Consider the following 24,440-nt stretch of genomic DNA (forward strand, 5'->3'; position numbering starts at 1 on the left):
CACAGGTCAAGCTGCCCTCAGGTCATCCAGGAGCCGATGAGCAGATCTGCGGGGACCCCCTGCCCAGGGGCAGGGTCGGGGGAGGGTTTCAGCCTCTGTTTCTACAGAGTACTTGGAGTTCTCCAAAACAGCGCCCTTCTTGACCCCAGCATGGAAATTTCTGATTTCATCATGATGATACCATGAGTGTGTCACAAATTACTGAAAGGGACCTGCTGACCCCAACCACTGAACGTTCTTAGTCTCGGGGTCACTGGGGATGGCTTCATAAGCTGGGGCCCTGCTGAGAGCAGCAGATGCCCCAGTGACCCCAGCAGGTATCAGGGCGTTCAAGCCACCTCTGCATCAGGCACAGAAACACCCGTGCCTCTTGCCACAGCCCTAAGATCACCAACTAAGGGGATTTCCACGGGAAGAAGTTTCTGATTCATATTTCCCTGCCCTCACGGGATGGCGCTGTGACAGCCAGGAAGCTGCCACACCTTCCTCCTATGAATACGTTCCTGGAACGAGCCTTCCAGGAAGGCTTCCTGAGGGCCCACCAGGCCTCTAAAAATAACTGGGACTGGTAGACACCAGCGTCAAAAGCCAAATCCCCAACGACTTCCTCAGTCTGTATGGTGCCTGCAGTGGGTCCAGGTTCCAAAGCTATACAATTATATCCAGACAAAATCAGTGATTGCATTTTAACCCACTGTCTAGTTTTAAAACTCACGAAGGTAACTATGGTCATCATAAACGTGCTCCCCTTCCACCATAGAGCCAGATTGCTCACCCACCCCCCACCCCCAAGGGAGGCTCTTTCTCAAACAGCCTTTCCTGACCGGTGCTCCATGAGAGAATTAAGCCCTAAAGAGAATGATTCACCACTTCTTCCGTCGTCCCAAAGATAAAACAGAGCTTACACCTAGATGCAGAGAAGAGAATTCACATGGTTCAGTAGAACAGCATCAGGCCTTAATTCTCTTTAGAAGAGCCGTTGAGAAGGGCTGGGACAGACAGACACTGAGGCAGATGGACTACAGGCATGTGGACACCAGCCACAGTGGAGGACAGGAGCGCGAGAACATGGAATCTCAAAGTCTACACACTGAATTAAGAAGCTCCCACCCCCTTTTCCTGCTCAGCACCCAGGACACTTATTTATAGCTTAGGTCAGGGATAGGGAGAATCTTCAAAGTGACCCTATAAGAGATCCACCAGCATAAAATCTTACCAGTGCCTCAGCTTCAAATATGAACCACAGTCAAGATCGCTTGATGTCCAAGGAAAGCCTCTGATAAGAAAGACCAAAACAAGCCATCCAACCTACTAATGAAAAGGAGCTCTGAGGAAACACACAATGCAAGAAAAATAAAGACGTAAAACCCTCAAACAAAAGACACAGTCCAAGATGCAAGAATAGATTGGTATAACAAAGGCATAATCAGGGGAACCTGCAGGTCTTCAGTTGGTTGAGCGTGCGACTTTGGCTCAAGTCATGATCTCACCATTCATGGGTTTCATGCGCTAGTAGTCCAGAGCCTGCTCAGGATTCTCTCTCTCCCTCTCTCTCTGCCCCTCCCACTTGCACTGTCTCTCTCTTGAAAGGAAGAAAGGGAGGGAGGAAGGAAGGAAAGAAGCAAAGAAGGAAGAAAGAACTTAAAAAAAAAAAGGTAAGACAAGAAGACAAAACGATGGACAATAGGAAGGAAATCATAAGAAATTTAAGGGTCAATCCAGAAATCTTTCCTGAAAAAAAAATCAGAAAAATTGGGACATAGGATGATGAGGTGGTAAGGCAAGAATTATCAAATACTCACACACACACATAATTTTACTTCAGCACAATTATTGAATAAAAGACCTAAACCAAGACATAATTCAGAACACTGAGGAAAAGAGGAGATCCTACAAGATTTCAGGGAAAAAATTAAAATGTGACTTCAAAGGGCATCATCAGGTTTGTCAACAACAGTAGTAAAAACTAGAAGACAAAAGAACAAGATCTTCAAATTTTGAGGGAAAAAATTGTTAACCTTGAATTCTATACCCAACCAAAATTTCCATCAATTGTGATTCAAGAATAGATATTTTCAGACATGTAATATTTAAAAAACAAAACAGGGGCACCTGCGTGGCTCAGTCGGTTAAGCGTCTGACTCCGGCTCAGGTCATGATCTCATGGTTTGTGGGTTCGAGCCCCTGTCGGGCTCTGTGCTGACTGCCAGCTCAGAGCCTGGAGCCTGCTTCAGATTCTGTATCTCCCTCTCTCTCTGACCTTCCCCTGCTCATGCTGCGTCTCTCTCTCAGAAATAAAAACATTTTAAAAAATAAAATAAAAAACAAAAAACTATCAGGCCCCCCTTTTTTATTTTTTAAAGCTCATTTTTTATTTTGAGAGAGTGAGAGCAAGCAGGGGAGGGGCAGAGAGAGAGGGAGAGAGAGAATCCCAAGCAGGCTCTGTGGTGTCAGCACAGAGCTGGATGTGTGGCTTAAACTCACAAACCACTAGATTATGACCTGAGCCAAAACCAAGAGTCAGATGCTCAACAGACTGTGCCACCCAGACACCCTCAGGCCCCTTTTCTTAAAAAGCTTAGAAAACATAATCCACTGAAACAAGTAAACTATGAAAAAAAGAAACATAAAAAGAAAAGAAAGTCCATGACAGGAGAGAGGTTCAAGAAATTTCTAGGATGGTAGTGAAGGAACTTTCACTTGCCCTTAGCAAGTCCAGAGAATAAGCAGTCCAGATTGGATCAGAGAGAGAACTCCAGAAGGGAGGTCATGAATTAAAAAAAAAAAAAAAAAAAAAAAAAAAAGATCTGAAGATCTGATACTTTTTTATAGAATAGAAACTTATATGGTAAGGGTGTCCTAGGGTAAGAAGAATCCAAAATAGATACATAAGATCTAGGAGATAATAATACAACACTACTACTAATTCACAGAAAAGCAAAACAAAAAGCAACATAATTATATTCAACTATATTGAGCTATTTAGCTCATAACGGCATAAATATTGGTGGGGTGCCTGGGTGGCCCAGTCGGTTGAGCATCTGACTTCGGCTCAGGTCATGATCTCACGGCTCATGGGTTCAAGCCCCGCGTCGGACTCTGTGCTGACAGCTTAGAGCCTGGAGCCTGTTTCAGATTCTGTGTCCCTCTCTCGCTCTGCTCCTTCCCTGCTCATTCTCTGTCTCTCTCACTCTCTCAAGGATAAATAAACATTAAAAAATTTAAAAAAAATATTGGCTACTGATTTTTGTGGTGAATTCTAGTGGGAGTTGGGGAGGAGGAGAAGCAGAGGAGATATATAAACTAACGCCTACAGCTGCTACAGGATATATATAATGTCTAAATACTATATATATATAATATCTGTATGGAGAGAGATCTAAAAGTAATAAATCAATTTAGAAACAGAGTAAATTTCAGGGGGAAACAGTGAAAAGAATTGCCCGTGGCTCTCTGGGGAGCTAGAAACGTCAGGGACAGGTGGGGACAGGGGGCTGGTTTTATTATAAACCTCTCTGTACTATTTTATATTTCATGAAACATAACTGCAGAAGACCCTCACCGAGAGCCTGCGTCTACCCTTGCCCTCGGGAGCAAGCACGCCTTCCTGCGCTCCGTGTCGGTCCTCCCTCCCCTCCTCCTCACAGGGAGCCCCTGGCTCAGAGCCCTTCCTCCCAGCGGCCTGCCTTCCCTCTGGGGGACTGCCCCGTCCACTCCCTGAGGCCTCTTTCCTTGCCCCCACGGCTCCTGCTCTTTAGTACAAGTCGATGTGTCTCCATCCAAAATTTACAAGTAAACACTTCTCCTCTGTCCTCAATGGACCGCAATCGGCAAAGTACCAGCCCCTCACCCTGGTCCGTCTTTCCTTACTTGTTCCTACCACACCCTCCAAACCAACGTTCTTTCTCTGAAAGCCACCACTGTTCTCCCGGTCCCCACATCCAGGTGCTCAGTCATATTCATTTATTCTCTCTCCCTCCCTCTCCTCAAAAATCTGAAACCATTTTCCAATGTTTATAAAATCCAATCAAGGGGCGCCTGGGTGGCTTAGTCGGTTAAGCGTCCGACTTTCGCTTGGGTCATGATCTCGCAGTTCGTGGGTTCGAACCCCGCGTCGGGCTCTGTGCTGACTGCCAGCTCGGAGACTGGAGTCTATTTCAGAGCCTGTGTCTCCCTCTCTCTCTGACCCTCCCCTGCTCACGCTGTCTCTCTCTCTCCTAGAAATAAATAAAAAAAAATAAAAAAAAATAAATAAATCAAATCCGATCAAATCCCTTCTGACATCCTGAGTCCCTGTCACCTGCTCCATCTCCTCCCCCCGCAGCCTCTGTCCTCACTGGCGCCCAGCCCTCCTCTGAGCTTCCCTGCCCACACGCCTTCGCATTCAATGTTTACACTTGCTAGAAGAGCCTCTTCCGGCACCCTCACCGAAGTCCCGGTTCTGAGATCACCACCGCTGGGAAGCCATCGTGGATCTGCCCAACTGAGCTTCAATAATCCTGCCTCCAAACCCTGAAGCCCTTTGAACCTCTGAGGGCTCCTTCAGTTTTTAGTATTGTTCCTGTCATGCTGGATAATGAGCAGTTGAGGACACATCTTAACGATCTTTTGTCCCCAGGGTTTGTCACAGGGCCTGGCACATGACACTGCTGACATTTAAGCGTGTAGTGAATGAATGAAGGCTGGAAGGAGATCAGGCACCATGGGCCACACCCTAATTCCTACCAGCCATTGCCTTAGGCACCCTAATTCTGCCAAAAATAATTGTCATTCTGGGGCCAAATAGGGTAATGCTGGTACGCAGAGATGGTGACGACTTTTATGTCCATCACTCCCTCAACACCCAGTCTTATCACACCGAGTGGAAGGGAGAGGGAAAAGAATGAACAAATATTCCCCTTGGGCCAAATATCTGCCACTGATCTCCCTGGTGAGTAGGCCCATGCCTGCTGGGAGAGCCGACTGCTCCAAGACATCCTGTCACCTCACAACCAAGCCAGACAGAAGAAAGCTGTCCAGGGTGGAGTCATTTCCCAGCCCTGGCTCGCCCACCTCATGCCAGGTGTTTCCAATGCATACGCATTTATTACAAAGTTGTAACAGACTGGACAGCATTTTGCTCATTCTGGAAAGATCACTCCTGGCAGTGGATAGCTTTCTGAGCTCAACATGTGTTTCTAATTCAGAGAGTGACCATTTGAACTGCGTTCTCCCGGAGAGCCCAGCGTTGCTGCCCGTAGGGTTACGGTGTGAGGCTCATGCAGGATGGGACGGGCCCCACGGTGCTGACTTGGGTCCAGGAACCTGCCCCAGCCTGTGGTCCTGATGCGCCTGTGTGGCCTCAGGCAGAGCCACAGCCTTCCCCCAGACAGACCTAGTACCCGGGGAGGGAAGGCCGCCCCTTCGCCTCTAGAGTCTATCTTATTAAAAGCCAATTTTGACATCACTGCAACAAAGACCTGCTGAAGAAAATCCTCCCTAATCCTGGGCTCACATGCTAAGAACGTGTGTCTGGCTCCCCTGACAGGAGTCTCTGCCTCCGCAGCCGCCAGGGAAGCCTGAAAGGAGGCCAGCAGCCACGAGAAAGTAAACCGCAAGAAAGAGGGCCTTTAGGTGTGCCTGGCAGAGTGGTGGGGACTTGTTACACAGCCAGAGGCCAGGAGGACAGATGGTGACCCCGGCTGTCTGGGTCTGTGCTCGGGCCCGGCTGTGTGAAAGCCACTGACCCCTCCTGCCTCATCCACCCCATCCATTAAACGGGCGGCCCCACGGTGCCCTCCTGTCAACCAGGCAGAACTGAGCATCAGTGAGACAGAGGAAGGGTGTGAGTGCGCTTCCCAAGCAGGGACACACCCGCAGGTGCGAAGTCCGACTGAGGGGGCATCGGATCTGCCCGGGAAGCCGGGGTGCGCCTGCAGGCCACAGGCCGGCAACGATGTGAGCACCTTCCAGGTGGCCATCAAGACTTAGGACTTCTACAAAAATCCCTCCAAACACCAACATGCGGCCGGTGAAGTCGGCAGACCACCAAACACTCCGTGCCAATGAGATAGGGGCTGCCTGGAGGAAGCGGCTACTCCTGCTCCTCACAGAAAGGCTGACGTTCAAGGACAAGGTGGGGGTGGGTGGGCAAGTGGAGGGCCGCAGGCATGCCCAGGGCTGAGGAGTCAACTCAGGAAACCAGACTTGTTCTGATGACACATGAAAGGAAACCGGGTCTTTGCAGGAATGGCGCTACCTGGAGCAGATGGTGACCGGGAAGCTGTTGTGGTTTGGGCTGGAACTGAGGGTGCCGTGTTGCTAACACCACGGAGGGGCATATGGCCTCCTGCTCAAGAGGGCGAGACAACGAGTCCCGATGTGACCAAGCAGGCATCCCTGGAATAGAGCTCAACAGCGAAAATGGCTCTACATTTCTGAAAAGTCCAACCTAGAGAACACAGAGATACAGACACAGCTGTACAAATACAACTGAAGTGGGAAGGAATCTGCAATCACAGAATATCAGGGTTGGGGGAGGGGTGGTCATGGGTTCTCACCTAGCTGAGTCTCCGCATCGCTTGGGAATTTTTTTTTTTTTCTTTTTTGGTAGAATTTCACAACCTGATTCTAAAATCTCTGTGGAAACGCACAGGGTCTACACTCCCTGGTTTTAAGACCTACCACAAAGCTACATAATCAAGACATAAAGCACGTCATCTCAGTAACTGCAACAGTCCCCAATTGGACTAGCACACATGCCTGTCCACTTTTGTTGCTGGTGTGGTGACCAAGTCAGGGCTTTCCTTCTCTCTCCTCTTCTTTCCTCCCTGCTTCTCCCCTTCTTTTGGGCACATTTCACCCTGCTGCCTTTGAGATGTCCTTCCTTCTGCTTCTGGGACCAGAGCTGGGGGGTGGGGGTTGGTTAATAACAAATTTAATTACAAATTCCTGGGTCTCACCTCATCCCTGTTGAGCAGGAATCTCCGGAGTGAGCCCAGGAATTCTTATTTTTTTAAAGCTCCCAGAGGATTTATACATGCAGCTATGGGAGACCTCAGCCCTGAAAACACCATGGTTCTAAATTCAGTGGGTAAGATGCAGAAAGGCAGCTGCAACTTACCCTCACCAAAGGGCATTACAAACCCCAGACGCCCACAGGGTAGAAGGGAGCACATTGCAGGAGTCAGGGTGGTCTGAGAGTATGCAGTTTATTTTAGCCTTTAGATAAAGATAAATAAAACCCTGACTTGGTTCATCATGCTATCTTGGACCTAAAATGGCCCCAGACCTATCTGATTTCAAGTTGAAGGCCCACACCATCATGGCTATGGCATCAGGCCACTCTTCCCCTGGCCAGGTTTTATGGCTAAGTATTTAGAAAATAGGTGCTTTTTCATTCTTGTAGCACAGGGTGAATTAAGCAACTTGATAAAGATGGGATTCCTAAATCTCTAACACAACTAAATGAAATGTGTGTAGCATAATTCAAGTACTAGGAGAAACAGCCCTCAGACATGAGCAGAAGAGGCAGAGGGGATTTGAAAAAGGAAGTGACACTCTTGTCACTATAGTCTGTTGAAACAACATCATGGCATCTAGGCAGGCATGTCCCTTCTTGGAACTGAGGCGCAGGGAAAGAGAGCTTCCCTGATGCACAGAAATCTCCCTCTGCCCACCATCTCCACCCAGCGGGAGCCCTGGGTTTTTCAACACCAGGAAGTGCCATCTCTCCCACTGTAAGCGGAAACGCTGGAGTCCAGCTAGGGCTCAGCGTCTGTGTCACACAAGAAGTCTGGGATGTGCCGGCTATCAGAGAGGGCAGCCAGCCACAGCCTCGCTGAAAACGTTTGTTACAGGCCTGGGCAGTCCTCGGGCTCAGACAGGAAAAGGCACCTTTCATCCGTGCTGGGAGCAGACCCTGGAGCTGCCCGCCACAGAGGAACCCCTGTCCCCCAAGATGCTGACCAAAGGAAAGGGAGAGGGCTCTGGCCAGAAACACTTTGCCCCGCCCGTGCACAATGGGAGTGAGGGTGCCCGGGCAGAGCGCCAAACCACTATGGCCTCATCAGACAAAAGGACAAAGGATTTATGAACCACCTTGTCATTTGGAGCCTAACTTATCCCCAAGTGCTGAGCCTCTTTTTTTTTTTTTTTTAATGTTTATTTTTTAGAGAGAGAGAGAGCATGAGTGGGAGAGGGACAGAGAAAGGGGGACAGAAGATCTGAACCAGGCTCTGTGCTGACAGAAGAGAGCCTGGTGTGTGGCTCAAACTCACAAACTGTGAGATCATGACCTGAGCCAAAGTTGGACGCTAAACTGACTGAACCACCCAGGCTCCCCAGTGCCTCTTGTCAACAAAAGTATTTGAATGTGAATCCTGAATGCTAGGCAGGGGAGATTTCTAGGCTTTTTACACTTTCCATTTCCCCCCCCCCCCCCTNAAGAAAGGGAAAGTGAGAAAATCCCCCACTGACTATCTAGAGCTTTCCACAGAGCAGTCAGGAGCCGGACACCCAGGGCTCTCCTCCCTTGTCTGCTGTGTGGACAGGCCACACTGCCTCCTCTGAGGCTGAATGCCTGGGGGGTTGTAGAAAGAAAAAGGGAGAAAATTTTAGCCATGAGCAGATTAAACATCTATTATAGGGGGCAGAGGGTTAAAATAATAGGTAATACTGATTGAATGAATACCAGGGGCCAGGCACTATTTAATACGCCGCTCTTTATGAGTATTAATCCTCTTTAAACCAACTTTTTGAGATCAGCAACATTATTATTTCCAATTAACAGATGCAGAAAGTAAGCTAATTAGGTAGATAAATAACTTGCCCAAAGTCCCAGAGAAAGCATGGAAGTAGCTGGGATGGCAAACCTGGGAAATAATAAGCACTTCCTGGTTCAAAATCCTCTGATCAACATTAAAAAAAGGGGGGCGGTGGTGGTGCCTGGATGACTCAGTCCGTTAAGCAACAGACTTCTGCTCAGGTCATGATCCTGCAGTTCTTGAGTTCAAGCCCCACCTCTAGCCCTGTGCTGACAGCCTCAGGGCTCAGGTCTCAGGCTCAGGTCAGTCATGATCTCATGGTCCATGATTTTGAGCCCCGCTGCATCCAGCTCTGTGCTGTCAGCTGAGCCTGGAGCCTGCTTCGGATTCTTTGTCTCCCTCTCTCTCTGCCCCTCACTCACTCACGCTCTGTCTGTCTCTCTCAAAAATAAACATAAAAAAATTTTTAATTAAAAAAAATGTAAAATCCTCTGATTGTTTCTCATCATACTTACAATCCAAATCCTTCACCATAGCCTATAATATCCTTCATGATCTGATCCCTTCCTCTCTGACTTGCCACCCTCCCTTGTTCACATACATGATAAAACTAGCATACTGAGTTTTTCAAACAGGACAAACTCATTACTGCCTCAGGGACTTTGAACATGCTGTTCCCACTGCTTGGAACACTTCCCACAGATCTCTGCAGAGTCTTGCAAAGAGATGACCTCCACTGAGCAACCCTCCCTGACCACTCACCTACAATATTTTGTGGTCTCCCATTCTCCATAAACTTACTCTGTTGTGTCTTTCCTCACAGGCTGATCACTAGCCGAAATCAGATCAGCATTCAGCTTGGCTGTGCATTGTCTTCCTGCTAGAGTGTGACATTCACAAGGGCTGGCACTCTAGCACTAACACACAGCCCAGTTCATATCAGTTGAATGCATGAGTATATGAATGAATGGGTGGGATGAAGGGGGGCCAGGAGAGGGGCATCATACCCACTTTACTGGGCTGAAGGTGAGACACTGGGTTCTTCACCTTTTGGAAGTTAGGCACCTCTCTGAGTCCTAGATGAAAGCCATAGGAACTTTTAATCACAACAACAACAACAACAAAAGCCAACATTTACCAACAGTTTCAAGAGTCCCTCAAAAATCCTCAACAAGAGGATCCAACAATACATAAAAAAAAAATTTATTCACCACGACCAAGTGGGATTTATACCTGGGATGCAAGGCTGGTTCAATATCTGCAAAACAATCAGTATGATTCATCATATCAATACAAGAAAGGACAAGAACTACATGATCCTTTCAACAGATGCAGAGAAGGCATTTGACAAAATACAGCATCCTTTCTTGATAACAACCCTTAAGAAAGTAAGGATAGAAGGATCATACCTCGAGATCATAAAAGCCATATATGAAAGACCCAATGCTAATATTATCCTCAATGGGGAAAAACTGAGAGCTTGCCCCCTAAGGTCAGGAATAAGACAGGGATGTCCACCCTCATCACTGTTATTCAACATAATATTGGAAGGCTTAGCCTCAGCAATCAGACAACACAAAGAATTAAAAGGCATCCAAATCAGCCAGGAGGAGGTCAAACTTTCACTCTTTGCAGACGACATGATACTCTATATGGAAAACTCTATACGGAAAAGATTCCACCAAAAACTGCTGGAACTGATCCAGAAATTCAGCAAAGTGGCAGGATATAAAATCAATGCACAGAAATAGGTTGCATTTCTATCCATCAACAATGAAGCAACAGAAAGAGAAATCAAGAAATCAATCCCATTTACAACTGCACCAAAAACCATACAATACCTAGGAATAAACATAACCAAAGAGGTGAAAAATCTATACACTGAAAACTAGAAAGCTGATGAAGGAAATTGAAGACACAAAAAAATGGAAAAATATTCCATGTTCCTGACTAGAATGAACAAATATTGTTAAAATGTCAATACTACCTGAAGCAATCTACATATTCAATGCAATCGCTATCAAAATAACACCAGCATTCTTCACAGAGCTAAACAAACAATCCTAAAATTTGTATGGAACCACAAAAGTTTCCGAATAGCCAAAGCAATCTTGAAAAAAGAAAACCAAAGCAGGCAAGATCACAATTCCAGACTTCAAGCTATATTACAAAGCTGTAATCATCAAGACAGTATGGTACTGGCACAAGAACTCTCAGATCAATGGAACAGAATAGATAACCCAGAAATGGACCCACAAACATATGGCCAACTCATCTTTGACAAAGCAAGAAAGAATATTCAATGGAATAAAGACAGTCTCTTCAGCAAGTGGTGCTGGGAAAACGGGACAGCAACATGCAGAAAAATGAAACTGTATCACTTTCTTATACCATACACAAAAATAAACTCAAATGGATGAAAGACCTAAATGTAAGACAGGAAGCCGTCAAAATTCTCAAGGAGAAAGCAACCTCTTTGACCTTGGCTGCAGCAACTTCTTAACATGTCTCCAGAGGCAAGGGAATGAAAGCAAAAATAAACTATTGAGACCTCATCAAAATACAAAGCTTCTGCACAGCAAAGGAAACAATCAGCAAAACAAAAGGCAAACGACAGAATGGGAGAAAATATTTGCAAACGACATATCAGATAAAGGGCTGGTATCCGAAATCTATAAAGAACTTATCAAACTCAACACTCAAAAAACAAATAATCCAGTGAAGAAATGGGCCGAAGACATGGACAGACACTTCTCCAAAGACGACATCCAGATGGCCAACAGACCCACAAAAAAATGCTCAACATCACTCATCATCAGGGAAATACAAATCAAAACCACAATAAGATACCACCTCACACCCGTCAGAATGACTAAAATCAACAAGTCAGGAAACAACAGATGCTGGTGAGGATGTGGAGAAAAAGGATCTCTTTTGCACTGCTGGTGGGAATGCAAACTGGTGCGGCCACTCTGGAAAACAGTATGGATGTTCCTCAGAAAATTAAAAATAGCACTACCCTATGACCCAGCAATTGCACTACAAGGTATTTATCCAAGGGATACAGGTGTGCTGATTTGAAGGGGCACATGCACTCCAATGTTTATAGCAGCACTATCGACAATAGCCAAAGTATGGAAAAAGCCCAACTGTCCATCGACAGATGAATGGATAAAGAAGATGTGGTACATATAAACAATGGTGTATTACTCAGCAATCAAGAAGAATGAAATCTTACCATTTGCAACTATGTGGATGGAACTAGAGGGTATCATGATAAGTGAAATTAGTCCATCAGAGAAAGACAAATATATGACTTCACTCAACACATGAACATAAGGGAAGGGAAGCAAAAGTAGTATATAAACAGGGAGGAGGACAAAAACATAAAAGACTTTTAAATATGGAGAACAAACAGGGTTATTGGAGGGGTTGTGGGAGGGGATGGGCTGGATATGTGGGGGGCATTAAGGAATCTACTCTTGAAATCATTGTTGCACTATATGCTAACTAACTTGGATGTAAATTTTAAAAATTAATTTAAAAATTTGCATTAAAAAAATTCTCAGGGTGCCTGGGTGGCTCAGTCGGTTAAGCGTCTGACTTCAGCTCAGGTCATGATCTCGCAGTTCGTGGGTTCGAGCTCCGCGTCGGGCTCTGTGCTGACAGCCAGCTCAGAGCCTGGAGCCTCTTTCAGATTTTGTATCCCCCTCTCTCTTTGACCCTCCCCTGCTCATGTCTCTCTCTCAGAAATAAATAAAACATTTTTAAAAATTCTCAGTCTTGTACACACAGACAGATATGTGGATGTTGGTTGCAACACAGTCTGAGCAAAACCTAGAAACAACTTCCCAACAGAAGGGAGTAAATAAATAAAACGGGGCTTATCAATGGAATGAGATAATATGACCTGTTGAAATGAATTAACTGTATCTATACCATGGATGAATATTAAAAATATGTTATATGAATAAAGAAGCTGTAAGATATTAAGAGTGAGACAGAGAGAATCTCTTTTAAAGTTCAGGGAAGAACATTTTCACAACAGGAGGGAGACAAAATAGACTTGGATCTATTTGTGCATCAGCTGAAGCCCCTTCTGCTCCCACACTGCTGCCTCCTGCATAATTCAGGTCCCCTTCAGGATGCTTCTAAAGAAAAGAACAGCATCTGAGAACAGGGTAGTGCACTGAGGAGAAACACCGGAGTTTGCAGCCCTGGTACAGCAATCTGGTCACTGGTTCAATCCTACATTATGCATCCTCTTTCCTGGGCCTTTTTTTTTTTTTTTTACCAAGGGAGATATGATAACTGTCATTAATATTCCTTCCCTCCCACCAGATACAAGCCACATCCCCCTTCCAGAGCTGACTTGCTCTGACCAACAGAATGTGGCAGAAGGGATGCCATGCCAGCTCGTAGTCCAGCCCGGAAGGGGCCCAGCAGTTTCCGGTTTCCCTTATGAGCCAGTCACCATGTAGTGTGAGTGCCCTGAGACCACTGTGCTGTGAAGAAGCGCAAGTCAGCCACATGGAGAGACAGAAAGACAGAGAATGGCCACATGGAGGAAGCCCGAGGGGCCAGACATGTGACTGCAGCCTTCCTGACCTTCCAGCCCAGCCAGGCCCAACTGCCAGCTGATTACAGCCAAGTGAGTGACTCAGGCTGATGCCAAATGGAGCAGAAGAACCGCCACACCAAGCTAGGTTCCTGACGCACAGAATAATGGAAAATGATACATCTTTGTGGTTTTAAGCCACCAAGATTTGGGGCAGATTGTTACATGGCAACAGATAACTGACCCATTCACGCCAACCCTCCTGCTTTTCTGGGCCACCCCTCAATTATTCTGGGCCACCCCTCAATTATTAGCTCCAGTAACACCTCCTTCCTGAAGTTTCCCTTGTCACTCCACCTCCCTCTTTACCCCTCCAGCCTCTGAATTTTCAATTTCCTCAACCCTGAAGGCTTAGCTGAGGGGCTGTCTCCTCTAAGGAGCCCTCTCTGACCTCCAGAGCAGCCATAAGTGCTTCTCCACACACCCAGTATGCCTATGCACACTCCATTGCCATGACCATCCCTTTGTCAGCTTGTTTGCCTCCAGACTGTCACTGTCACATGCATTGTCATCCACATAATCCACACACATAGCTCATTGACTACCACATAATAGGGGCTCAGTAAGACCTTATGAACTAAAAGAACAAATCCTGATACCACTCGCTGGACCTTTACATACTATTGCATTCATTCTCTTTGCAGACCTGTGTGTCTTTACCACTGTGATGGAAATTGCCTTGAGGGTAGGGATCATGCTACTTATTCATCTCTGTGCCTCTCACAGAGCATTACACACAGCAAGTGCTCAATAAATGCTCTGTTGACTTTTAATTGGTCAATGTGTGACTTTCACTGTGACCTTAACTCCAGATTTACGCTGAGATCTCTGCTTCTCAGGCGGCAGACCTCCTAGACCTCGATGCTGTACAAGGACAGAGAAGGCTCTGCTGGTTTATTTTTGGCTCTTTTCAATCAATGGGATTCTTGAAAGGCCACACATTCTACATTCACAGCAATGAATTCATTCCAAAAGGGTAACCTTTTAGAAGCTACATTCCCTTTAAAGACATTCACCTTCAACTGCTACTTCAACAGACAAGTGTGAAAGAGTTAACACAGCTTCCCATACTGCCTGGGAGGTGCAAACCGACTGGAAATATCTGATTCAATCTGTTATTATAAAACACAGTCCAGTCAGCACTGTCACCACAAGGGACAATCATTCTATGAACACACACAGTGTTGTGACCTTTACTCAACATTCCAGAGATACAGGAGCTGTGTGGGCCTGGGAGGAGGGGAGGATTATAAATAGTGTGGGGTCGTGGGCCCAGCACTGGGGTGGAAGCCAGCTTCCTGGTCCTGGCTGGCCTGGGGACCTCCTTTTCTCTGAGAACATCTGAAGCATTTTCCCACCTGACTACTTTGGACCCTCCAGCTTCCTGGGGACCTGACCGTGACTCTCCTCAGCCAGGGCAGTGCTCACCTGTCTCTCATGCTCCAGCCCTCTGCTCCTTGGGTTTTATGACTCAGCTTGGACATGAAATCCTATAGGCTCACTGCAGGCCATGAAATCTCAGCTCAACGTGCGGGGGTCTTTGTTAATGTTGCTGAGCAAGGTGGAAAAGGTGACAAAAGCCCAAAGGGGAAGACAGGAGAAAACAGGGAGAGAGAAGGTCAGGAAGTAGGGTCCTTCTGGGCATATAGCTGGCCCCGAACAAGTCCTTTTGGAACCAGTAAGTCTGCATTCAACTCCGGGACACACAAAGGAGATGGGTGCTGGACTGGAAGACAATTCTTGGATGCAGCCCACCTGGGGTTCTCATCCTGGCTCTGCCACTTCCAGCTATGTTCCCCTGAGTACACTTCCCTCTGGGAAAGCAGAGGTTGTTGTGGGGCTCTATGACATGGCCCTGAGGGAACTAGCTCAGTGCTGGTACCCGGAAAGTACTCAGTAAGCGTGAACGCACTTTCCCTCCCTGCCTCCAACTAGAAAAGGCTGTCTCATTATCGAGGCTACCTACATGAAGGAATCCAGGTATCAGAGAAGCTCTGTCCTTCAGAGATGATGTGCTGAATGCTCAAGGAACAAAGAAATTAACTTTGTTGAGTATATTGTTTCATGTTATTAAGGAACCATTCATTCAACAAACATTTGCTGAGTGTCTAATGTGCAGCAAGTGTTGCCCTAAGCACAACTGATGTGCTTTCTTGCTGGAAGCACTATGCAGCTTTAAACAGTTACTGCCCCTAAAATGCTTTTTGTCCATGGTCTTTGGAAAGGAATATGACAGTATTCTACCTGCCATCATCTAGGCCTTAGATTTCAGAGGACAGGAGATGGCCCAAAGATGATGATGACAAAGATTACAATGACATCCGCAAACAAAAAAGTGCTGCTTATAGAGAGGTGAACAAATACGCATACGGGAGTCTCCCTAAGTATCCACTGCCTCAAGTTGTTATGACAAAAATCTGACCCCAACTCTAAGCTCCCCAACATGACAGTATATATAGATCCACATTTTGCCATCTTCCTCTGTGGCAAAGGAGCAGTTTTCAATTTGCTATGGACTGATAACTTTTGTAAAATGCACAGATGGTGCGTCTGAATCCTGCATGATGTCAGATTGTTTTAAATAAAAGTTTCCAACTACTTACTCTCGATGTTGGTTTTTATCTCATTGCCACTCAGCACCAGTGATTCACAATCTGGCACCAATCTATGAACCACACTTTGGGTAGCACTGAGGTAGTTAATTCCACAGACCATCCAAAATCTAGCATAATGCATATTGCAAACAAATACAAGAAATGGGATTGTAAAGGGCAACTTACTTGCTGATGGCTGAAATTTGATCAGATCTTGCAAGTCAGTAGAAATCTGGAAAACATGGCTATAGAACTGCTGGACTGAATTCTTCAGGCCAGATATGTCTCTGGAATGTGACCGGAGTGTCCCATTCATCTGTCTGACACAACTCCAGAGGCTGTTGACATGCTTGTTGAGCCCCTCCTTGATCCTCTGAAGACTTCCGGAGATGGAGTCCAGCTTGCTGCAGGCTTTCTCCATATGAGACACCCTGCTCTCAACCACAGAGACGTCCCTCTGGACCCCGTGCGTGCTCTCCTTACATGTGTTCAGCTCAGAGAGGACCTGGTTCTGCAGCCGCTGCCACCTCTCCTCCAGGCGGTTGCAGCAATGAGCCATGGGGTCCTGGGGAGATGGGAGGGGCTCCATCGTCCTTTCCTGCTCACTCCCCTTAGAGAATCCCCCTACTGCAGCATTTTTACCTTCTCTACAACTGCTCAGCTCCTTCTGGAGATGATTCACATCATCTTCTGTATGGTTTAGTTGAGAATAAAGAAAACTAAAATCCTGTTGAAGCTTCTGGATGTTACGTTCAGTTTCTTGAAACTTCCTATGCATTGTGTCATTCAGAGATTTCAAAAGGTTCAAACTATCACCCATTATGTGGTCTTCTCCATTTGGCAAAGTATCTTCTATCCCATGAGGCTCTCTCTGAAAGTTCTGCAGACAAATATCCTCAACAACTTGAACTTTGTTCTTTAGGTGGTTTAACTCTATCATTACCTGTTTGCTCCCAGCCCCTGACACACCGGGCAGGGCTGAGGCTGCGGGTGTGAGTTCTGCATCAGTGCTGTTGGCCACCTCCAGGAGAACACTCCCCAGGCGCTCTTCCAAAGACTGGATTTTCTGATTAAGAAGTTGCTTCAAGTCATCTACCTCGCCATTAATAGTCCCCCGAAGGGTTTCTTCAATGTAGAAGCAATGTTCTTCTGCATTCCTTTCTGTCACATTGATTCTCGCATCTAGTTCATTCCATCGTGCATCAAAGTCCACATCTGGCTCTGGGACTACAAGGCGGTCAAACTCGTTGTCTAGGCGTGCATTCAGCATTCTGGTGGCTTCGGCAACTCTTTCAATTTTCTGGTCTAACATCTTGATCTGTTGCCCAAAGTCACCATTCTTTTCACTATTACAGCAGTTGGACCGAGCTGAAGGATCGTGTACCCGGGCTCGAAGATCATTTATTTCCTTTCTCAGGTTTGTTTCCTTCTCTCCTATAAGCTCAATCACTCCTAGGTAGCTGCTCCCATAATCATCACACTGCTGTTGGAGACCAATCAGCTTGTACTCGCATGAGTTCTTCAGATCAGCCAGCTTTCTGTCCATTCCCTCCATGAGCTCCTCTCTTAGGGCATCAATCTTACTATCAACATAGGCTTGGTAGAGTTCATTGGTCGTCATGGTCACTGTAGGGCCCTGGGCAGCCTCCTGGAGCTGTTTGAGCTGTCCTTCATACCCCTTCACTTTCCCATCCAGCTCTTCCAGCTTGTCACTCTTGGTCTTCAGAGCATCCTTGACCTCGGCCAATTCGGATTTGATGTCCTTCATGCCAGATTCCTTATTGTTGAGGACATCAGGAAGCTGGACAGTTTCTGTGTCTGCACCAATGGCACTGTCAGGCACTGGCTGGGGATGCAGGTTACTGAGCCATGATGCCAGCATTTTGCTGGCATCGTCCTGAATGGCATGTTTGAGGTTTTCATTCACTCCAGCAATTGAAGACTGGAGATCAAGAACAGTTCTTGTGAGTCGGAGAACCTTCTCCTCAAGCACCTGGATTTTCTTTTCCTGAAGTTCTTGCGGTCCCCGTTTTGGATCTATGACTTGACTTGGTTCTGTGGCACGAGTTGGTGACAAAGTCTTCCTGGGCTCTGAGACTTGGCTTGGTTCATTATCTGTAACATAGAAAGAGTTGGACATGACTTAACATGTTCTACCATTTCCCATTTTCTGCAAAGACAATAAACAGGGTACTTAAGGAATGCACTTAAACCTTCACTTATAGATCCCTTCTCACCACAGGCAATTATTGTGGTAGAGTTAAAAAGACTATGACCTTTGAGTCAAATAGCCCTTCCTTTGCATTCTGGCTCTGTTGTTTACTGTCTGCCCTTGAACAAGTTAATGAACTTCTGTAAACGATAATCCCCTCATCTATGAAGCAGAGGTACTATCTTCCCTCCTAAGGTTGTTAAGAGAATATATAGCACATGGTAAATAATAGGTAGTCAATGGTCTCTTTCACTCCAAAGGGAAATTTTTTTTAAGTTTATTTATTTACTTTTCAGAGAGAGAGAAAGCATGGTGGGGAGGGGCAGAGAGAGGGAAAGAGAATCCTAAGCAGGCCCCACACCATCAGTGTGGACCCCAACAAGGGTTGGGTCCTCAACCAACTGAGCCACCCACATGCCCCTAAAGGGAAATATTCTTAATCTACTTTGTCATAGGAACACATCATTCTCACATTAGTGAGCTGCAGCCACACCCCAATGGTTGACTACATACTGTAAAACCACAAGAAGCCACTTTAGTGATATCCACCCATTAGCTATTGGGTGGTATGATATCATATAAGCAGTAAGTTATCCTCCAAGCAACTCCTAAATGTTATTTTACTTCTGTTAGCATCGCTATGCTAAAAGAGTCTCATAAACATTGTTTAGCACTGTTATGCAGTTGGGGAAACTAAAAGCTCAAGAGAGTTAGAGCAGTGACTCTACTGGCATCTAACAATAAAGCCACATGGTCATATACACTAAGGTTCACTAAATCAAAGACTATGAACATTGAATTTTTGATAATCCTACTCTGAGATATATACTTCCAAGGAAATAGTCTAAAAGAAAGAAAACAGTTAATAAGGATGATTGTGATGAGTCCTAAAATGAAAATAAAGTGATAGATACAGAGACAGATGAATTAACCAAAAAGAAAATTATTGAAACCTGAGGCGGTAGGAGCTGGGACGCAAACCACACCCCTGAACACATAGTAGGCTACAAGGAATACAAGAAAGGGGTTAACAATGACAACCCTGGAGACGATATGGAGACTGTCATGAAGGGTGGAAAAAATCAAACACAACATAGAGACTGCAATGAAATAAAATGCATTAAGGCACACTGAACAAACACTAGAAGTAAATGTAGAGTGCTGTAGAAATTTGAGTTTAACATTGTTTTTCCTCCCCTAAATTTTGCACACAACCATAACAACAGCTATTATTCATTAAAATCAGCTTCGCAGTAAATCAAGACTGTAAGTCAGATGGCCAAACTCCCAACCAGAGACCTACGAAGAGCACCTTATTTCCACACTGAAAAATGTATTCTACCTTAAGACAGTAGGAAGAAAAAACAAGTTGTTGAATTACTTGCATATGAAATGCCTTTCTGAGCAAAGGAAATAAAAGCAAAGGGCAGGAGAAAAGGGGAGATGAGCATGTGAGGAAATACTTCTTTTACATACTCCTGGTGACTGTGGAAATTGCTACAACTTTTTGGAAGGATAACTTGGCAATATGTATCAAAAACCTAAGAATCCCTTTGCCCCAACAATTACACTTCTAGAAGTTTATTCAAGTAAATAATCAGAGATGAATCCAAAATATTGACAGGAAAAAATGCTTATTCAAATATTATCTATAAAAAAAATACAAAAAACCTAAGTGACCAACAGTAGGGGACTGTGTTCAAATAATCACAATCTCACCATCAAAATGATATTGTAAAATATTTAATGAATGGCTGTTCATTATAGATTAAGCGTAAAAATTAGTCCTAAAATTGTATGTTCTTTACAATGATAGCAGATTAAAGATAAGCATTTCCTTTCATTCCCTTCTGAAATCCTACTAAAATGGCAAAACAAAACAAAAAACAGAACCACATCACATATAAAAATTAGGAATCAGAATGGTTTTGGACATTTTAACAGCTGCATTGGAAGCCAGAAGAAAAGTGAGTGATGCTTTCAAAATTCTAAAGGAAAATTATTTCCAATCTAGAATTCTAAAGTAGAATAGGGGCGCCTGGATGGCTCAGTTGGTTAAGTGTCCGACTTCGGCTCAGGTCATGATCTCATGGTTTGTGAGTTCAAGCCCCGTGTCAGGCTCTGTGCTGACAGCTAGCTTAGAGCCTGGAGCCTGTTTCAGATTCTGTATCTCCCTCTGTCTCTGACCCTCCCCTGCTCATGCTGTCTGTCTGTCTCTCTCTCTCTCTCAGAAATAAATAAAATATTTTTTAAAAATTTTTAATAAAGTAGAATAGAAATATTTTCAGACTATAAAATATTAGAAAATGTATCTTCCATACAATCTTCTCATAAATCTACTGGAGAATGTGCTCTGCCAAAACAAGGGAGTATGTTGAGAGCAATCAGGGAGTACAGGAAACAGGGAATCAGTGGGAGAGAAACAAATAAGATCACTGGCTGGCAGCTGTGAACAAGGAAAAGAGGATGACCAGCCCTGGTGGGGCAGTTGAAAAATATCTAGAAGAGATTGCTTTCAGGAAGGTGAAACTGATGTGTCTGAACATAATAAGATCTAAATAATCACCCTGAGGAGAGTTTGAGTTAAAATTGGGACAAAGCCATAAAAAACCAAGCAAAGGAAAATTTAAAACAATCACTAACTCTCAAGAAACCAAAAAGCTGCATAGGAAAGGCAACAGATTCATAGCATACTACATGGCTCAGCTGTAAACATTATCTACATAGTTACTACAGTGTAAATAATAAGTATTAAATAAATTAAAAACCTGGTATCAACTGTATGGAAAGAATGAAGGTATAGGAGCCATGTGCTAGAAAGCAGATAAAAAGGAGTCATATTTTCACCTTCCATAATGAGATGTCAATAGATGGAGGTTGGGGAGCCTAGGTGGCTCAGTAGGTTAAGCACCTGACTCTTGATCTTGGCTCAGGTCATGATCTCACAGTTTGCGGGTTTGAGCCCTGCCTCAGGCTCTGTGCTGGCAGTGCAGGGCCTGCTTAGGATTCTCTCTCTCCCTCTCTCTGACCCTCCCCAGCTCTTGTTCTCTCCCTCCCTCCTTCTCTCTCTCTCTCTGTCTCTGTCTCTGTCTCTCAAAATAAAATAAAATAAAATAAAATAAACTTAAAAAATAGATATAGAGGTAAATTCCAAAAGACCAGCTAAAGAGTTTAAAGTAATTACCTCTGGGAAGGGATAGAGGGGGAGAAGGGGTGGTCACTGCTTTCCTAATAGTCCTTTAAAACTATTCAACTCAAAAAACTACATACAGGTTTAAACTTTTATAAAATAAAAACAAAACAAAAGTAAACTATTATGATCCAACAAACCCTCTTCATGTGAACTCATCATAGTATCTATCAGGACGTATTATAATTACATGCCTGATGTTTGCTTTTCATGAGTTCAGGGACTGTCTGCCTTGTTTTTCACTTTTCCCAAGTATCTAGTACAGAGCCTACCAGATATATAAGCTCAATAAACATCTGTGGGATGAAGAAATAAATTTTTCTTAACAGTATAGGATATCGGAAGGAGAGTAATGTGTGATAACAAAATGTTAGCAGTAGTTATCATATGGTGGTGAGATTATGTGTAACTCAATATCTCCCTATACTTTATAAACATTCTATAGTTGATATATATTAATTCTGTCTACAAATTATTTTAAAATCTATTTTACAGACAATATGGAGAAACACTATAAGATTCAAAATTGACAGGGGCGCCTGGGTGGCTTAGTCGGCTAAGCGTCGACTTTCGCTTAGGTCATGATCTCGCGGTTCATGGGTTTGAGCCCCGCGTCGGGCTCTGTGCTGACTGCCAGCTCGGAGCCTGGAGCCTGTTTCGGAGTCTGTGACTCCCTCTCTCTCTGACCCTCCCCTGCTCACGCTGTCTCTCTCTCCTAGAAATAAATAAAACATTAAAAAATTAAAAAAAAAAAAGATTCAAAATTGACAATACTTCATGGAAAAATATAATCATTTAAAGATGACTTAAGCTTCGAATTCTTGAGAAAATCTATGTTACATTTATTCTCACTCAACATAAAAAAGGGGGTAAGATAAAGTGATGTAGAATAAAAGGATAGAAAATTTTTTAGCCAAAAAAGTCATCCTCTTAATGTTATAATTAAAAGCAAAGGTGAAAATTATCATTGCTTTCTTATTCACTGAATTTGTGCTACTACAAAAAAAATTCACAAACAAATTTAAGAACAACTCACTGGATACCTCAAACTTGGGGCTTAGCTTTGCAAATATCTCGTCCAAACGGAATGAGGATGATGCTGATACACCTATTTTTTTTTAACGTTTATTTTTGAGAGAGAGAGAAAGAGTGTGAGTTGGGGAGGGGCAGAGAGAGAGGGAGACACAGAATCTGAAGCAGGTTCCAGGCTCTGAGCAGTCAGCACAGAGCCCAACACGGGGCTCAAACCCAAAACCCATGAACCACAGGACCATGACCTGACCCGAAGTCAGAGGTTTAACCAACTGAGCCACCCAGGTACCCCTGATTCACCTATTTTTAAAATAACAATTTAGTTCCTTCAAATTCAGATCTATGGGATCTTGTAGATGAAAAGTAAAAACAAAGCATCACTACATCTGAATCTCTCCACATCTGTGCCCATGCTACCCCAGTCTGAAAACATCAGCTTCCCTTACGCTGATGGCGAAATCCTGTGCTTTCACAAACCGGCCCTAACAAAGCAATTTACTTGCAAAAAAAAAATAAATCTGTATTCTGATTGCTACTGCTTCTGCACATAAATTTGTGTGCCACATGTGTCTACTGCAGGCATACATGTGTGTTACTGGAAGACCCTGAAGAGCTCAACACTGTAAATCATAAATCCTATGGTCTGCAGGAGCACTGGAAAGATAAGAGGTGGCCGCGCACGAGGAAGCACAAAGAAGTTACCTGTGGCTTTCTTCAGGCTGCTTCGAGGCCGAGCAGGTGTGGGGCGGGGAGTCTTCACAGGGTCCCTTGGACCTTCCTGGCAGTCTCCCCCTCTAAAGCCAGGGCAGCACCTCCATTCCAACTGAGTCACCGTCTTGTACTTGGTGACATATCTGGGTCTGAAGTTCACACGATACCTGCCGAAGAAAAGGGTGGCATCTCTCTTTACTGGCTATTGCCAGTGCCCCTGGCCCGCCCTGACTTGTACCAAATGAAGAGGATCAAGGTCACTGAGGGCCCTGCCTGCACTCTCGAAGATGACCCAGAGGGGACGACTGGTCTCTTCAGTCCAGCCCTGATGCCCTGGGCTTCAGCCAGAATCAGACTGACCTTCTTCTTCCATCTCTTCGACCCACCTGCACCCAACTCCCCTCCCACTAAAGGCCAGAAAGACCACCTACAAAAGTCTGGCCCCAAAATTCCTAAAACTGAGCTTTTGTTTCACACACAAATTTTTGTTTTACAATTCAATGCTTTGTGGAGATCTTTTTTCTGGGTAACTCAAGGTCATTTTTTTGTATTTTATTTATTTTTTAAATGTTTATTTTTGAAAGAGAGAAAGAGAGACAGCATGAGTTGGGGGCGGTGGGGCCAGAGAGAGAAGGAGACACAGAATTCAAAGCAGGCTCCAGGCTCTGAGCTGTCAGCATAGAGCCCAAAGCAGAGCTTGAACACAGGAGCCATGAAATCATGACTTGAACCAAAGTCGGACACTCAACCGACTGAACCACCCAGGTGCCCCATTTGTTTTGTATTTTAAAGAAACCTCCTTGACACCTTTGTCTCCATGGCATTTGTGCATTCATCTTGGCACCTCCTTTCCTGCAAAGGCAGCAGGCTATGAGCCTTCAGAGAGGGCACCTCATGCTAGTTGTGTTCACACCTTTTTTTAAAAAATGCCCTGAGTCATAGAGCTAATCGCAGAAATAAAGATCCCTTTTTAAGAGCACGATCCCCCACGCACATGCATATCACACCAAGATTCTTGTGATAGCTGTAAAGGCCTCCAGACCCAGCGCTGGGCCTGGCCAGGGAGTGGCAACCCAGCAGCCCCCGTACACTCAGGATGGATGCAAGGGTCCAACAGCCCCAGGTGCCCCTGCTCACAGCACAGATGCAGGCCACTCCTTAACTTATTCCAACTTCTCCTTCCAGCTTGGAAGCACGGCTCTCTAGAATGTCCTTACTTTCTCTTCATTGTGAACACCAGCACTAGCAGCTGCCCTTCTCCTTGGGGGCCAATTCCCAGAAAGGAATCAGCTCTCTGTCACATCCCCAGGGCTGTGTGCTGCCCAGGGGGCAAAGCGGG

The 24,440-nt window shown here is 45.0% G+C and overlaps 1 protein-coding gene across 1 annotated transcript in view; it reads right to left on the reverse strand.

Annotated features, from left to right (window-relative positions):
• The window catches only part of EMILIN2 (elastin microfibril interfacer 2), a 56,487-nt gene that overhangs the window by 5,124 nt on the left and 26,923 nt on the right, over positions 1-24,440 (reverse strand). Inside the window, exons 3-4 of the mRNA XM_077778197.1 lie at positions 23,093-23,268; positions 16,143-18,071 (exon numbers count right to left, since the gene is read on the reverse strand). Of these exons, the coding sequence (XP_077634323.1) occupies positions 16,143-18,071; positions 23,093-23,268 (2,105 nt within the window). The remainder of the gene's footprint in view (positions 1-16,142; positions 18,072-23,092; positions 23,269-24,440) is intronic.

This window comes from Crocuta crocuta, unplaced genomic scaffold (genome assembly GCF_008692635.1).
Source record: "Crocuta crocuta isolate KB4526 unplaced genomic scaffold, BGI_CrCroc_1.0 scaffold26, whole genome shotgun sequence".
Classification (NCBI taxonomy): Eukaryota; Metazoa; Chordata; class Mammalia; order Carnivora; family Hyaenidae; genus Crocuta; species Crocuta crocuta.